General features: G+C 42.3%; 2 protein-coding genes across 2 annotated transcripts; one reads left to right on the top strand and one right to left on the bottom strand.

The window, feature by feature from the left end:
- Positions 1–605: 605 nt before the first annotated feature.
- Positions 606–11,402, bottom strand: LOC115585496 (ATPase family AAA domain-containing protein 3-A-like). The gene is made up of 16 exons (XM_030423903.1): positions 11,104–11,402; positions 9,563–9,639; positions 9,333–9,434; positions 9,167–9,226; positions 9,015–9,084; positions 6,011–6,176; positions 5,767–5,836; positions 5,469–5,624; positions 5,216–5,272; positions 4,988–5,113; positions 4,289–4,413; positions 3,999–4,050; positions 3,843–3,913; positions 3,568–3,735; positions 3,121–3,229; positions 606–3,031 (listed from the first exon to the last, which is right to left on the bottom strand). The coding sequence occupies exons 1-16, from the start codon at positions 11,291–11,293 to the stop codon at positions 1,292–1,294; spliced, it is 3,339 nt and encodes a 1,112-aa protein (XP_030279763.1). The 5' UTR covers positions 11,294–11,402; the 3' UTR covers positions 606–1,291.
- A 1,652-nt stretch (positions 11,403–13,054) lies between these two features.
- On the top strand, positions 13,055–17,264 carry LOC115585165 (succinate dehydrogenase [ubiquinone] iron-sulfur subunit, mitochondrial-like). Its single transcript, XM_030423344.1, has 8 exons — positions 13,055–13,255; positions 14,345–14,478; positions 14,593–14,678; positions 14,782–14,918; positions 15,074–15,190; positions 15,403–15,504; positions 16,498–16,620; positions 16,715–17,264. The coding sequence occupies exons 1-8, from the start codon at positions 13,193–13,195 to the stop codon at positions 16,793–16,795; spliced, it is 843 nt and encodes a 280-aa protein (XP_030279204.1). The 5' UTR covers positions 13,055–13,192; the 3' UTR covers positions 16,796–17,264.
- The last annotated feature ends 741 nt before the right edge of the window (positions 17,265–18,005 follow it).

Genomic DNA, 18,005 nt, shown 5'->3' with positions numbered 1-18,005 from the left:
AGTATTTTCATCAAATTTAAATTTTCAAGTCGTAGTGTAATCTAAAATATTTGCATACAATTTTAGCCTAGTTGACAACTTCAAATTGTTGTACTGTCAGACCTGACAGCCAAAGATATTAAAATAATAATATAATAATAAATAAATCTCATGTCAAACAAGCCACCTGGCACATTGTCTTTGTTTAACACCCGACTCGCTAGCAGCAACAGATAAAACAAATCTCGAACACTGATGTAAAAAGTGTTTTTTTAAGGCAGTTGCTGTGGATCTAGTGTCGAATTGTCAGACCTAAAGTATTTTCAAACTACTGTCAAATAAGGGTCTGTCAGAGCATACAGTCATTCTCTTAAGAATGAATATTTGTCAAGGGCAGGTCTCAACTGCACCAGCACTCTTGCGAACAAGTGCAAGGGTAGAAATGTTCTGAACATTTTGCAGACGTGTAATTGAACTCCTGCCAGAACTGGTCAGCAAACATGGGAGAACATTCCTTTTAGAGGGCACATTTTCAAAATGTCAGACAGACGCAGCTTTTGAAAATGGTAACAGTGACAAGAAGAGACAAAGAAAAAAAGTGGAATGAAACAGTCAGACAAAGCTGATGATTTACACATTATTTTATTCAGACTTCTACAAACATACAGACCATAATCAATCCATTACATTAATCATGGCATTCCAGTCAAAGAAGAGACTAAGGAGCCAAAAGAAACCTTCTGAGTGCAGGGGAGCTCTGGAGGAGAAAGCCGGGCAGAGCCGGAGTTTCTGGAGGAATAAACACCTGCTCTGACACCAGATTCTCCTCTGATCCGGAGCAGGAGTAGAGCTCAGAGTTTATTTTTTACTGGGATTAAAAAGTAGAATCATCTCCACTCTCACTTCTCAACCCGTCTGCAACAGCCAGCCACAGAGGGGCAGACCTCCATTCTCAGGTGTTATGTACTGCAACATTAATTAGTCTCTTTGGCCATGTTGACTGCTGACTGGAGGGGTCATTTACTCTATAAACGTACAGAGACAAGAGGGGATAAAGAAGAGAGACTGAAGGGAAATAACAGGAGTCTCTGGTGAGTGCTGAGTCCAGACAGAGGCTGAACACAAAGACACACACCCTCTGTGTGCGCCTTTTGTGTCCCACAATATTACAGTTAGTGTTTCATTTGTTTTTGATCTGAAATTCTCTTGCTCTAGTGCCACATGTAGTGGCAGTGTGTGTTGTTTATAGAAACTTTTAAGAATTACCCCAGCCCACAATTACCAATACCATTTCATCACAGATTCAAAGTGATCATTTTGTTGGACTAGACTTGGGTGGTGGAGAAGGTTTCTCAGATTGACTGGGTTCTGCTTCTTCAGTGCTGGGAGTCTGAGAGGCAGCTGACTTCTCTGCAGCTGGACTCTCAGGTTTCTCAGACTGTTCTGGCACAACAGTCTCTGTATCAACCTTGGTTTCAATGTTGGGAACTGCTGCCGAGTTTGTCTCATCTGTTACTTCAGTTGCTGCGGTCCCCAACTCCTCTGTAGCCTTTGTTGCTTTCGCCTCAGCTCCAGTTGCAGCAACATCAGTAGTCTCAGGCAGTTTCACATCTTTTGTAGCCTCAACATCAAACTCTTTGGTTGTTGGGACTTCGGCCTCCTTGGGAACCTCTGCTGAGGCGACTTCGGCCTCCTTGGGAACCTCTGCTGAGGCGACTTCTGCCTCCTTGGGAACCTCTGCTGAGGCGACTTCTGCCTCCTTGGGAACCTCCGCTGAGGCGACTTCTGCCTCCTTGGGAACCTCCGCTGAGGCGACTTCTGCCTCCTTGGGAACCTCTGCTGAGGTGACCTCTGCTTCTTTGGGAACCTCTGCCAGGTTGACTTCGGCTTCCTTGGCAGCAGTCCCAGTCATCACAGGCTCGACCTCCTTAACAACCTCTGTAGCAGTACTTTCAGACTCCTTGGCCACATTTGTCACTAACACTTCAACCTCTTTAGGAACCTCCGATGTCTGAGACTCAGTTTCTACTACAACTTCATTTGCTTCCCTGACAACGTCACTTTCCATCGCTTCAACCTCCTTGGTAACTGCTGCCTCTACCTCTTCAGCAACGGCTGCCACAGCATCAGCCACCTTGGCCACATCAGTTGCTATTGCCTCAGCCTGTGTAACAATGTTTGCCATGGACCCAGTCACATGAGCTACATTGTTTGCAATTTCCTCTGCAACCTTTGCAGCGTCAGTTGCCACTTCCTCTGCCTCAGCAGCCTTACTGGCTTCAACTCCTACACCATCAACAGAGGAGGCAGCTGACTCTGCCTCTGGGACAACATTAGAGACAACAGCATCTGATTCCTTCTCCTGAGCAACAGCAGAGACTGTTGTTTCCAAGTGTGCAACAGCATCCTTTTCCTCCTTGAATAGTTCTGTGGCCTCAATCTCTTGTGCAGCTACATCAGTAGTTAGCTCTTCTTTGGTCACAGCAGCAGTTTCTTGGGCAGCAGAATCGAGTAAACCCTCAGCCTCTTTAACCTCAACGACAATATCCTTCCCTTCAGGAACAACAGTGTCAGTAGCTATAGCTGTGCCTGTAACCTCCTCAGTCAGGTCCTTAATGGCTTCAACCTCCTGCACCAATGGCACAGCAGTAGCTGTCTCAACAATGGTTTCAACTGCTCCTTCAGTTGCCTCTGCAACAACTTCACTTTCCTTAACTAAAGTGGCTGCCTCTTTGAGAATTGCCTCTGCCTCCACTTCCGGAGGTAGAGTGGCTGCTTCTGCCTGGGCAGCGTTGCTCACAACCTCAATGAGTGGAAGGACTTGTTGTGTGGTCGGGGCTGCCTCTTCAGATTGTCCAAGTGAATCAGCTTCCTGGGCTGTGATCCCTGCAGCCATTTCCTTTGGGAGGAGCACACCGACCTTGCCAACCCCTGCACCTGCTTCCATCAGCAGCCAGTCCATTTTCTGTGCATGCTGTTTGATGGCATCATCAACTCTTGAGTCAATCATCACTTCGGTCAAAACTCCGTCTTCAGAAGAATATGCAGCAGCCTACAAGGAAACCAGTTTCAGTATAAGTTTGGCTTTGGATTTGTTTTGAAGCAGATTCATATTTTGTGTCAACAGACTTTTCTACCCACCTGCCAGGCAACACCAAGTTTGGAGATTTCACGACCAGACATGCCTTCTGCTCGCTTTGCAATGTCAGAACACTTCAGGCCATAGTCGAACTGAGCCAACTTTAATCGCCTGTTGAGTTAAAGCACAATAGATCTGTACAGGATGTGAGCTTTAGCTTGTTTCTTACCATTGATCAGTCATTCATTTAATGGTTTCAATTGACCAATACACTCTGCAACGGCTTCTGTACGACATCTCTCGAGGACTTAAACACCATTTCATGAAAGCTCTGAGTAAAGAATCAGAGACCACTTTGGTTTCAGCACTGAATACATTATATACACCATTAAGCAACTTGAGCTAGCAAGGCGACCTCTAGGGACCAATGCTTTCCTTTGCGGTAGTAAATTACCTCTGCAACGGAGCAGCAACAGTAGCTGTTATTGAAATACAATAAGTGTACTCACTGTCTCCCTGTAGTGGCAGGACCCAGCACAAATTTATCGAAATACAGGCGCACCAATCTTTCCCTCTCCTCCAGACCCGGTAACGCAAAGTTTACAATCTCATCAATGCGGTCATTAATGGCCCAGTCGAACTGTTCTGGCTGGTTACTAGCAAGCACCAGCATGAACCTGTGGAGAGAAAATGAGACCACTTAGACTCGGCCAGTGACCTTTTCAGTCATGGCAATGACCTTTTCATACCCAGCCATGCACACGGAATAACATGAGATACCAACTTGTTGCTCTGCTCCCCAGTGCGGTAAAGGAATGCATTGAGGGCGGCTCTGAGGTCCTCACTGATTTTCTCCTGCAATACAAAAATCATGACTCATGAATAAATGATCAAAACACAGGGCACCATCACTGTGCACATGGACTGCAGCTGAACTCACAGTGGATCGCTTACGCAGGAACGCGTCAGCTTCATCTACAAACAGCAGGACGCTGCAGAGAATCAGAGAACACCATAGAGAATGAGCTCAAAAGCTGCCATTTTCTGAAAGACCTTTAATGTTATTAGCCAGTTGAATAACAGCAGCTCTGCATTAACAACATATACAGTCCATACTAATGAACTTCAGTCAATAGTCAATATAAAAGTCAATATCTGACAGCTGATACATGTTTACTAAGGACTAATTACTAATTTATTGAGTGACTGGAGAAATTAAACGTGCCCTACCCTCTGCTGCTGGTGCTTGCCCAGTCAAACACCTTGTGCATGGCAGTGACACCATCACGCCCCAGGGGTGCCACGTCTCCACCTGTCATGATGGCATAGTCCATCCCTGAATGAAGAGCCAGTTTCTGAAAGGTAATGGAAAGAGCTTTGCTCAAACAGGCACAGAGAGGCAAAATAGAAATGCAATCTTAAAAATATTAACAAGCTAAATGAATTGAAAATATACCAACTAACGGAATTTCATCTTTAAGATTTTCATTAATTTTTTTAAGTAAATATTGTATAATGTTTGTAATGTTGTAAATGTTTCAGGTTAATCTTTAAGCTCTGTAAGGACTAGAAATGTTTCATAACCAGTCACTGCTGTGGTATTTTCTGTGTTTAGTCATGAACTGCTTGTGCTAAGAATTCAGTTATTTTTCTATTGATTCAAAAACCAGAAAAATATAATACAGTACATGCCGTGGGCCGAGATTTTGCCCGTAAAAAAAGACCTTACTCCAAGTGTTAAATCAATAAATACAGGGACTTTTATGAATTTGTCGTAATGGTTGGTCAATGCTGTAGTATGTAAATCAGCAGTCAGAGGATAATGTGCTTTTATTAATACAGAAAGTCCCTGCACTCATCTTTAAACATCAACTAGAGCCACAAAATGTCAAAAAAAGAAAAAGACAGTCAATAGGGGTCTGACCATACCTTGGCGAAGAGAGTTTTTCCAGTTCCTGGGGGTCCATACATCAGGATGTTTCTATGCAAGCCTTTGTTCTGCCTGGTATTCCGAGTTGCGATGGCAATGTCCCTTACACGTCCCTCCAAAGCTGCCTGTGAGATCCACAGCAAAGTGACAGCATTCAGCATTTTTCACAAAGTCATGAAATTTGAATATATCAATACGGCAAGAACAATGAAACGCAAATGACTCACGCTGAGCACCACACCCTCCAAGGCATCCTGCGGTCTGCTTCTCAGACGCCTTGTTGTCTAAAAACAGAGGAAAACAGAGGAAATTTCATGGTGACTTGTTTTTCGCTCAAATCGGTTAACAGCTATTCACAGGAATTATATCTGAAATCTGACTCTGTTCTGTTCTTCTAAAGATGAATTCAAATGTTCAGTTTCTTTTGAGGCTATGAACAATAACCAAGACGATTTGGCAGGATTAGCTGGTATGTGTGACCTTGATTGGATGTTTGATGGCCTCTGCAACAGTTATCCTGGAGGTCTCTCGGACCAGTGAGGGTTTGCCCAGACGAGACTCTATGTAGCGCCCGGCCACCCCTGTGGCGTTCCTGGCAGAATACACTCCAGCTGCCAGCAGGGTCAACCCGGCAGCCTGTGGCAGAAAAAGCAAACACACACATCTTCAAACTAACTGTGCGGCATGTCAAATAGGAAGACAACTGCGTCCAATAATCCTCTGCAGTCCTCCTGTGACCAAAGTGTGACAAAGCGTGACAGGTAGGACATGGATTTACCGTGGCTGTGAGTTTATCCCAGTCCGAGACGAAGGCCCTGAATCCCTCCCCAAACACTGTTCCTGCCGTCCTGCCAGGAACAAAACACAATTATCACACCGACTGCCTCCACTGTGGCAGCCACACTTGCTGCTGCCCTCTGGGACTTTAGTTCAACACCTCCTTCCAGCTGAGAGAGATGCTAGAAGATAACATGCCAGTTACTCCGAGGATTAAGGAAAGTGGAAAGTCATTCTGCCCTCACTTTATAGATTCAAGGACAGTTTGTCTGTGTTCAGCAGCTTTCAGGCGAATCTGTTCCCTGATCAGGTCTGCGTTCTCCCGCTCCACCTGAGCACGGGCTTTTGCCTCCGCTTCAATGCGAAGCAGATCGTTCCTGTGTCTCAGATCCATCTCATGTTCAATGGTAGCTGGGAGGAGAGGAGGCAGATATTAATAAAGAAAAAATATTTGACCTACTTCAAATCAACTTGGTTTAACATCATAAACTAGACGATACAGGTCCTTTCAACTGACAGGCTCTTCCAATATGTGACTTTTCATCAGCCTTTCAGTAATGGCATTTTCTTACTTGCGATAAAATATCAAAATAATATATAATATCAATCTGCATCTTATTCTGTTCAATTAATATCTCTGTGTGTTCCTGTATTGAACTCCTGAGTACAACTCTTAACAGGATGTCAATGAGAGATTGTATGATCAGTAAACCTACTGTGTATAAATCTCTCTATAAAAGCAAGTAATCTCTGTCTGTGTGTGTGTGTGTGTGTGTGTGTGTGTATTCCTCAAATATCTCTGCGGATCAGGATCAGACTGACCAGAGAGTTTCAACATGGCTGCTGCGTGGTTCAAGGGTGTGCCACTTCGCATTTGTTTGGACTGCAATGATACCGTTCATAAATTATTTCATAAATGCTTTACAAATTCCACAAGCATTGTCCACAGGAGCCACAACAGTCACGTGCGCACCAGAGCCAATCACTGCAGAGCCCACCGCGACCCCCCACCTTAAGAAACAAGCAGATTTATACCTGTAGCGGCGCGAGCTGGACCGGGATTTTGCCGGCGGTTCAGTCCCGTTCTGTTCGTTGCATCTAAACTGACTGTTGTGTATTAATGAGACTAAAAGAGTCCGGATCGAGTCTGTTCAGGTCTGAGGAGATCCGGATACGCGCGGACAACAAAGTGGAATCAGATCTGTGGATGTTCGTGTGTAGCTAGCGGCACGGCCCACCTCCCAATCAAGTCGATGGACCGGACTCACCGGCATGTCCAAAACTGGACTTGGGGTAAATAATATCCGCCACGCTTTTTCGCGAACATTGCCATCACATTTGCTTTGTGTCTGGTGCCGAAGAAACAGTAAAAACTGGCTTTTGTCACGAAAGTGTCCAAGCAGCAAGTTTGGTTGTTGAGGAACAGGAAGTTGTGGGAGGGACGTAAGCAGATGAATGACAGACAGCGATACTGAGAGTTGAGAGATTTGTGACATTTAGCATGTTGGGAGTGTATAGTTAGTGTGTTATGTAGTGTTTAGCGTGTAGTGGAGTCAGTTTTTTGTTTAATGAGTCAAAACAATTAGGAGACTGCTGAATGAGCATTGCCTGCATTTAAATGTAAATAGTTACATGTAACGTGGTACATTTTTAAAATGTATGCACATATAATATAAACAACAATTTATATTTGCATTATAAGTAATAAAAAATGGTTTGTAAACATATTTGTGGTTTTCACAGTAAAAAAATCTAACTTTTTATACTCTGATTTTATGTTTTTTTTGTGATTTTAGGTCCATTGTGTTAATACAGTATGTCAAAATAAAAAAAATAACTCTACAGTCACATGTGAGGTTGTGCTAAAAAAATAATGACACCAAGTAAATAGTTTTTAATAGTCAAAAACGGCCAATTATACCCTGGAATATTGGATTTCACAACAAACCTAAATATCCCTGACGTCCCACCTTTAAACACAGCCTCATTTGGCCATCTATGAAAAAGCTGCTTAACCTCCCACTTTTCTATAGGAACACATTTTTCTTACAGGCACTGCACTAGTAAAAGTTAAAGTAGCATACGCCTATTAATGTCCACTTGGGGGCAGCAGAACACATTGTAAACATGTTGCTGACATACTGTATTTTTCAGCCAAATGTTGCAGCTAGCAAACACAACGCAACATTGACATTCTTTTGGAGTTGTGTGTCCTGACCAAAGTCCAAAACCCCCTTTTCAAAAATCCTACTTAAACATGCTACGAGATGCTTCTTTCACAATGGGTCTATTGTTTTCTCTTCTGTTACAACTGTTTCTGGTGCATTGGTGGCGTGAAACATGAGGTCAGCGATGTACAACATATGTTTCAGATAAAAATCACAGACGCTGCCTTGTGCCTTGCCGGCGGGAAGTGGGAATGGGGTCATTTTCTCATAAGCTTACATACAATCTGAATCCATGCTGCAACCAGTGGAGCTGGTCATTAGAAAGAACGCAGGTTTAAGGCCCTTCTGCATCGTCTTCATTTTTCAGGCCCAGAAGCTCCGTCCATATTATATACTGTCGATGGACTAAACCATAACGGTATAGTTATGGGCGGAAAAAACAAAACAGTGATGAATGACACTGCAGAGTCCATGTTTCACTGGGAGCGACACCTTTCAAACTGTACATAGTCGTCTGATCAAATTTCAATACAGAAACACTGATTAGTGCCGTTTTGTGGCACTGCAATTCTTACCTCAAATATAATCAATGAGATCCATCAAAAACAAAAGCAGCTTGTTGTCTCTGTATGTGCCTCTGCGCTATTTGCTAATTTTTGTTTATGTACTTATTAGGACACCATTAAATAAGGTCTACCCTGTGTCCTTGTCCTTGGAACTAAAAGGAGTGGCTAACTGGAGCAGAGACCCAATGCAAATGTCTAGTGCCAATTCATCAGCCTGATAGATACTAGTGTAATGCTGTGGGTGTCTTGAAACTCCACCGGGTTGGGTAGCTTTCTTCTAACGCAGAGTACAGGCCCCCAGAGAGCCACAAATCTCACAGTGAGCCACGTAATCGCTGAGTCATCTGTACTGATCAACAACCTGCAGATATATCAGGGTCATTCTTTGCTTTGGAGCGGCACAAATCCTACTTACTGCAACCTAAAGTGCGATAATAAAGGAGCTTTTTACGTGACATTATGAGTGGGTGAATGAGGTGTATATTCAAGTGTGTGTTTGGTTTTTTATCTTTCACCTTTTCTCATGGCCTCTTGCTTCATGACCGATTCCTCTTGTTTGCGAAGGCTCTCCTCGTTCATGAATTGCTGTGGAAGAAAAATAATATGATGAGCGCTCCACTCAGGAATTAAAGCACTCATTTCAAGTGGCCATTTCGAAAGGGTTTACCTGTTGCCTGAGCTGATCATCATACCTCTGCCTGGCAAGTTTGTCTTGATATTGTGCCCTCTAGAGGTGATAGAGAAAAGTATTCATTACATTCACATGTAAAAAATACGTATTACATTTGTTTCACCGTCAGAATAGTACAGTGTGTGGAGTGTTGATCCCATACCGCCTGGTTTTGCTTTGTCTCCTCGGTGAGAGTTTTCCGTCTCTCCTCGCCCTGCAGGTGGATCTGTTCGCCCTTCAGCTGCTCCACGGCCGCCTCATATTCCTGTTGGGATTGGGGGCGGGGGGGGTTTGGTTTGTGTTAAGCTCACCGACATCAGGTTTTAGCAGGTACACAGTATCAGCTGATCACAAGATCACATCAGAGGCACTTCCAACTCTTCCAACACCTACTTTCACTTTACTCTGATGCTCCAGCTGTACGGTCTGCTCCTGCATACGAGCCAGTGCCAGCGCGTCTTTGGCATGTCCTGTTGAAATCGGTCAGAAGAAATGATGCAGTGTGGTGCAGCTTATGGTTACACTTTTGCCTACAGCATACTGTACTTTTAAAAAAAAAAGGTGCAATATGCAAGAATCGGCCAGCTGTTACATTTAGTCTTTTAAGGATGTCTTATTGCTGGACACTCATCTTCCGGGCTCTGAAAATACCTGGACCGCAGACCAAGCCGGCTAACTTACGGCTTTGTGCACAGCTAACTATAAGGGGGATAAAATAAATGAATTGTGTCACCTCTTCTTGACTTTCCAAATGTGACTGGACTGAGTGACTCAAATCCTGACATTGAAATGTGTCATTTTGTGGGGTTGTGATGCTCAAAAGAAAAGCGGTACAATATTCAATCTCCTTTGGTTTTGACTTTCAGAAAAGTTACTGGGAAGCACATCATCGTTAGCCGTGAAACTATAGCGATCCGAACTGGGAGCTCGAAGCACCAGGAGAGTGTTGGTGTTTACAGAATGGGATGTCTGGGTTGAGATGGGGGCTACATGATTAGCATGCTAACTTCGGTAGATATCTCTGCAGCACAATACACAGATGTGAAAACTGTTATTTTTCACAGTATATTGATCATTCTGGTTCATTTCTGAATGCTTTCAACTAAAATTCTTACACAATGCCCCGTTTAAAGAGCTTTACCTAGACAATGCAGAGCGGAACTTTTTCACCTGTGTGCTTGCAGAGCTGAAGCTTGAGAGGGGAATGAAGTTATTGTTAACATGTACTGTGACGGACGCACGCTGGGTAAAAATACACACAGTGAACAGCAGAAAGCATGTTCATGTGCACATGCTGACACGGAGGGACGGTGTGGGACAGGTGATGGACTGAGCTTGAAGCTGGGACACTTTGTTCCCTGTCCGCTCGGTGACACGCCCACCAACTCTTCAACTTTCCTGCAGGCTGTGGAGGTCATGTAGGCTAGCACATGTGCAGCAAGTGCTCAGCATTGTAAGTTATTCAGCAGCCCGAGGTAAAGAACTGCAAGCCGAGTCGTCAAACTTAAGCATTGCTGAAGTCTCAGGATTAAGTTTGAATACACACCATTAAGGCAAAACTTTTTGTTAACAGTCGGGTCAAGTTGTTTCATTGTTTCCTTTCGTGGGTGTCTGGTGGGTGCAAACCTCTTAAAAAAACATTTTTAAATGTTATTTATTATGCGCCGAATTACTGAATAACACCAGAGGGTTCAGCAGTGCTCATACAACATGATGTCCAGAGTGTGCACACTCGTCTCTGAGACAATTAATTCAGCTTATTTTACTGAGTGGAATTCGGCCCGAGGGAGGAAAAGAACACAACGTGCCAACATGGGACAGCTCGTCACGTGCAGGAAAATAATATTAGACTTAAAAGATAAATACATTATGGCACAGGAGTAATGAAAGACAGTAGTTCACTCTGTAAATGGTGGTAAAGAGTGAATACACACGTGATTTGTCGAGATCCCTTGCAGCTTTTGCAGCTCTCTCCAGCCCGGTCGGATCAAAGTTGCTCCACTTGTCCACGGGTTTGCCTCCCCCAGGACCACCCGGTGCTCCCCCGGCACCTTCACCAGCCGGTGTCTGCTCCTCCGCGGGCGGAGACCCTGAGCCCTTCCCCCAGCCGAAGAGCCACGACATGCTGATTCAAAAGTGTCGGAGCAACAGGCAAGACTTTGAGTTTGGGTGCCTCGACTGTCGTTTCTAGTCCATGCTGGCTGGACCAGAGACAAGTTCAACAAAAGGTGAAGAACTTCCGGTTAGACCTTCAAAATAAAAATAATTATTAACGACAATTACTGTCCTTTTGCAACAATATATGTAATGGGAATCTAGTGGAAAGAGGAAGAATGATGAATGAATTGATCATAGTATGCATATTTGTACAAACATCTTCGTATTGTTGTTTATGTGGCCTTTTACTTTGACTTTGTCTTGTATCCATGGCAACAAAATGTTTAGAGCATCAAAGTAGACATAAAGAAATCATAAAACGAAAAGTCAGACATTTGTTTCCTATACAGGAATACTAGTTGTATCCTATGTCGTCAATGTTAAGTGATTGCTTTGTATCTAAGAATTATTCCATCCGCTGACAAATTTGATGCTTTTATTCTGAAATATGAAAACATTAACGTAGGCGCGGCTGCATCTGATGTGTTCCAATACATCCATTCATTAGCCACGCATTATCACTGTGAGGTCCGGGGGTCTTCGCTTTATTTGTGTGTTAATGGATTATAGAGGTTTTTTGTTTGTTTGTTTGTTTGTTTGTTTGTTTGTTTGTTTGTTTGTTTTTACATATAAGAGTGAAATGAATAACATCGGACAACGTTTAGGGGGAAATGAGGTGTAACATATTTGAGAGTCCGAGCCAGGAAAATATTTTGGCTGCCCTTAAAGGCTGTGTACACTAAAGGCACAAATGAAGGGCAAATCTTATTTCTAATCTGGAGAGTGAATGTTAAATTTGACTGACCATATGGAAGGAGATCATTCAAAAATAATTCTAATCTATATTCGTTTTCAATTTGACCTTCAAATTCATTACCATCAGAATAGCTTATTGTGTGCATCACTGTCCCAGAGATGTCATGCATATTAAATGAGAAAAGACTGGATGCCAGTACATCACTGTTATACATATCAAAAGTGGATTATTTAAGACTAAACTGAAGTGATTTCTTTGCTTTTACTTCAATCTTGCAGCAACAATGAGTATAAAGCATATATAAAGCAAATATAAAGCATACATATTTAATATAAGAAATTGGATGGGTCAAGGACATATTAAGCAACGATGTGTAAGTATAGCATACAATTTAAGGTACTTGTTTAAGATAGCCTGAAAAATTACATAATGAGACAAAGAGGACAGTAATAGGACAAAAGAACATAATGAAAATATACCAAGACCAGATATAGTAGAAGGTAATCACTTTCCATGAATCAACATCAAATAAAAACGATTGGGAGATAGGGCAAAGGGAAATCATAATCATCATAATCATAGCCCAGTTAAAATTAATTGCAGACACCACCAGCATAGGGCTGTTTTTTCAGTTAAAGATAAAAACAGTATGTAACTGACCCTGGTTTACAGCAATGAGAGTTGTGAAAGAGGCTCTTACGTATGGTGCCTTCACTACTATCGGATATATATGTTAGTCAACAGTCATGTGTACACTTACGACTCAGTTTACAGAAGAATGTGTTTCATATGGAAACATGACCGAAGCAATATTCACTAATAATGCAGACTTGGTAACATCCAGTCGTTCCATGCAGACTTTAATGCAGAAAAAAGTATCTGCGTGTCAGTTTGTGGTGGGGCGGTTGGGTGAAGGAGCTCTCCGAGGACCCTGAAGGCAACAGTCATGACGCGGGACGTGCCCCACGTCACGTGAATGCACATTGAGGGCGGGGCTTAAGCTTACATACAGGGTGTCGGTGTCGGCGTGCTGGACAGAAGTGAACCGTCCTGTCTGATCTGTGGTGAAGTGTAGTGTTTATTAACAAGTAACACACTCAGTCAGGAAGATGTCGGCCGTTTGTGCCCTGAGTCGAAATGCTTTGGCTATCAGGAACTCTGGCATGATGGTGGTGAGTACAAAACATTTTATTCAGTGTAAGAACAGACGTGTGTCTTGGGCGGCTACTTTTAGACAGTGTTCTGTTCACAGTTCGGTGATTGTTTTGATTTACAATCAATATACAGGCCTAAAGTATGATTTAGTCAGTGTATACTACAAAATGTGCGTTACGAGCTTTACCATTTACGACCTGTTATAACACACCCTGCTCCCAGGCCAGGTGTGTGTAAATGTGGCAGAACATTGGAAGAGGCTTTTGCTAGCACTATCTGTTGCACTGTAAAGTGTGGAAGACATTAGTATGAATATATATAAGGTAAAACATTCGATGTGTCATAGTTTTTATCATTATACTTTACTAAATGCTTATTAAACCCCAAAGTGAATGAGCTGAGCTGTTGTGCAACTCCTCCCTCCAGTTTTCACAAATATAACACAGTTTTGAACTTTTCTAAGCATTGAGGGTACACAAATAAGTGTTTACTTCTCACAGCTGTATAGAAATAGTTGAGTGACTGTGCTGAAGTGCACGCTTCATTGTCCTTAAAGAGTCAGTTAGGTAACCAGCGACTGCACAGTGATGTAACACACTGTCGACAGTTCCGCCAGTCTACCACTAGGGGGAGACTCCATAACCTCTTATGCAAAAGGGTAAACTATCATGCTGTTGGAGCAGGCCACAACATCATAAAATATAATTATGTTAATGTATAACTTGAAAGTGTGTGTCTTAAAGATTCTCATTGTTTTCTTCTGCATTTCATAATATCCATATCATGTTTTTTTGTTTTATTATATATGGTTTACATGTGGATACTAAAGGCTTATATGCAATGGTCAAAACTATATTTAGGTTGTTTTGACCTCATGGTACTTTTGTGTTATTATGTTAGTCTGCCACTTGAATTACCAAGTGCTTCCGATTTTAGTCTTGGCTGGTGTACCCAGCCGCTAGTTCACATAATGATGTGTCCCCTTGCACATAAATCCTGCCGTTTCTGTTCAACAATGTTGTGAATTGTATGGCTTGTAGAATCCGCATGTGACATTTATATTTAATCCATATATGGTGCCTCTATTATTTATGTCTGTGATGCAGATGGTGCGGTATGCTCAAACTGCCGCCGCCCCGGCTCCTGAACCCAGGATCAAGAAGTTCCAAATTTACCGCTGGGACCCCGACTCTGCCGGAGACAAACCACGGATGCAGACTTACGAGATTGATCTCAACACGTAAGTCATGATCGGGTTCTTTGGACTAAAGACTGTTGAGCTGTACTTTTGTATAATTTTTTCACATTTACATAATTAGTGTCATAATCTGTTGACATGCTCTTGTTAATGTAGCTGTGGTCCCATGGTTCTGGATGCCCTCATTAAGATCAAGAATGAGATGGACCCCACACTCACATTCAGACGCTCCTGCCGCGAAGGTAAGGAACAAACGTGCACATATTTAGACCCGGATGAAATATGAAATAAAATAAACATGTCAACAGGTCTGTTTAGTCACCTACTGATTGTGCCTCTCTTCAGGGATCTGCGGCTCGTGTGCCATGAACATAAACGGAGGCAACACCCTGGCGTGTCTGAACAAAATTGACACCAACACAAGCAAACCGACCAAAATCTACCCACTCCCACACATGTATGTGGTGAAAGATCTGGTGCCTGTAAGTACTGCAAGTGTAGTTTACATTCCACATTACAGCACATATACATGAACACTAGAGCATGGACATAACTGATAATTACATGAATTGTTGTGGTGCATTTAATAATTGTATAGGTGCCAGTAACAAGTTCTCATTCTCATCATTTCCGCCAGGACATGAGCAACTTCTATGCACAGTACAAATCTATCGAGCCCTACCTGAAAAAGAAGGATGGAACTCAAGAGGGAAAAGAGCAGTATTTCCAGTCAGTGGAGGACCGTCAGAAACTGGTAAATAAACCAACTCACTGCAAGAATTTCTGACCTGCCATAAATGATCTAACACAATGTGCAAGGTCTTCATATCGTGGCCACAGAGAATATTAAACCCCTCGGATTTTACAGTTGATAGTTTAGTACAGTAATCCTGTCTAAGATTTGCCTGTGGAGTCATAGAGGAGCGAAGAGACCGTCAGAATAAGCTGTTCTTCTTCACCCGACAGGACGGCCTGTATGAGTGCATCCTCTGTGCGTGCTGCAGTACCAGCTGTCCCAGCTACTGGTGGAATGGAGACAAATACCTGGGCCCTGCTGTCCTAATGCAGGTGGGTAAAATACCGTTGTGGTTTTATTCCAGAGCCACAGTACAGATGGGTAAATGAGCATTTTTACAACCAAAATCATTGGATGGTGGAAAGATGGAAAGAAAAATTTGATACATCCCCACCACAAATGGGCAAATAATATGAACTCTAGCCAGAGGGTGGTGCCAGAGCAATGGCCATGTTGTTAATATTCAACCAGATTATCCACTGGTCACATTGAGGTACACTGAGGTACTTTATCAGCCTCAGCTGTTAAGCTCACCTGTGCTTTAGGCTCAATGCTGACGTCAGAATTTGAACGCATGGAACGACTGGATGTTACATGTAGCCTGCATATACATTTAGCATTTTACAAGCTAAGACATTAAGTGTCCAATCACTTAAAACGTTTTGAAATGTTTTAAATTCAGTTTTATAAATATTAGGCCTTAACTTCATTAAATATTCTTAAATTTGAATTTGTATGGTCTTCATGGCCACAAATATTTTATCTTATTTCATGTATCCGCCCTTTAATTTTGTGGCCTGGGAAATGCATCAGGCTCTTCAGAATAAATGTCCACATTTCTGATGTTATAAATCTTATACCCCACCACTAAACCTAATACTTTTAGTTACTATATACTTACACGTTTCTGTTGGTAAAATGTAGATGAACCTTATTCACACTAATAACCATATTCTTACATAAAACCTACCTCTGCACTGGACTACATAAATTCGACATGCTCTTATACTTACCTACAGTGCATGTAGAAGAAAAGGCTGCGCTGTCCAAAAATCCGTCTGAAATTATCCTAAAAAGGTCGAGAAAAGCTTTGAATACATCGATCCTCTGAAGGGAATGGGTGTCTGTCAATTTCCACGGCTATCCATTCAATAGTTGGGAAGATATTTCACTCTGGATACTAGTTTTTAATTGATTTACTACCATTGAAACCCCCAAAATAGAGCAAGTAAACAAGAGATGACAACTGTGATATTGTTCTGCAGGCATATCGGTGGATGATTGACTCCCGTGATGAATTCACTGAGGAACGTCTGTCTAAACTTCAGGATCCCTTCTCTCTCTATCGCTGCCACACTATCATGAACTGCACCAAGACGTGCCCCAAGGTACTTCAAAAACATTCACACACACACACACACACTCTCACAGAGTTAATAGAGTTTTAGTTTCTCACTGTCTGTTCGACCCATGTCTCCACAGGGACTGAACCCAGGAAAGGCCATTGCGGAGATCAAGAAAATGATGGCAACTTACAAAGAGAAGAAAGCAGCAGCTACATGATTGAAGAATAAGACCTTCACTTAAGTAAAAAAAAAAAGAAGAGAACAGCCAACCACAAACTTTCTTTTCACTGCATCAGCACCTTACATGATTTCCATGAGTGTGTGAGATGTGATGGTGTGGATGTGTGTGAGTATGATTGTATCAGGGAGCAGAAGAAGAAGAAGAAGAAGAAGAAGGGAGGCATGGGAACAGGGTGCTGGAAAGAACTGATAAGGGAAATATGTGGAGTGCTGCAACGTCTTGGACCACATTTCTGCTTTTTGTCTGCACAGTTAAAAAACAAGGCTCTGCTGTACTTACTCCTTGGGTTAAGCCCATAATATTGTATTCAAGCTGTAAATATTTAATTATGTGTTCATTAAACATGTGCTGAGCTCATTATGGCAGTTGGGTAAATGTTTTCGGATAAGGAAATAATTAAACTGTTGTTGATTGGCTATTGCAATAAACAATATTGAAGGATCTATTAAAACATGTTTGATTGCCAAACAGGCACACAAAAATACATGTATCATTGTAACAAGATACTTTCCTATTATATCAATATATTACCTTATTTCATATCTGATGAGTCTTGTATAAAGTAACATAACATAACAAGACAGTATCTCAGATCTTTTTGTTGATGCATAATGAACCTTTTGTAAAGCAGACATTTTGACTTGTCATGGCAGGAAAAAGTGTTGCTACCAGCATGCACAATGGCTCTGTTGTCTTCAAGTGTCCCAGTAGGCCATGGAAGTGTGACAGTGAACCAGAATGCACCCGTGACCCTGAAATTGAAGCGCCTAAGTGGATCACTGGTGTGAATTACTGGGAAACTTTATGGAGCAAAGCCATCGTTGGAAGTTTATGTGAAGAACTGGACAACTTGAATTCTCACCCCTGGTAAATAGGGGTAGCATATCGCCAGAGTATCCGCTAACTGCTGCTAACTGCTGCTAACTGCTTATATCCATGACTGTAGCTACAGTTAGCTTGGTTAGCTGTGCAGCTAACCTCACTACAGGGAGAGTGTTGGCATATATTACATATTAGACCTGCTTTGAGGAATAAAAAATGTTGGTTGTCCAAAATAAGGGTGCGCCAGGATTGGTCAATGTTTTTATTTGTGCAATAACATTGTGATTTCATTTGTTCATGAGATTTGATATTAATTTAACTCAATAAAAGCCTAGGTGGGAAGTATATGACCATGCACTGAATT

This window comes from Sparus aurata, chromosome 7 (genome assembly GCF_900880675.1).
Source record: "Sparus aurata chromosome 7, fSpaAur1.1, whole genome shotgun sequence".
In the NCBI taxonomy this organism is placed as follows: domain Eukaryota; kingdom Metazoa; phylum Chordata; class Actinopteri; order Spariformes; family Sparidae; genus Sparus; species Sparus aurata.
Note: the sequence above shows the minus strand (reverse complement) of the source record. Positions and strands in the feature narration are given on the sequence as shown.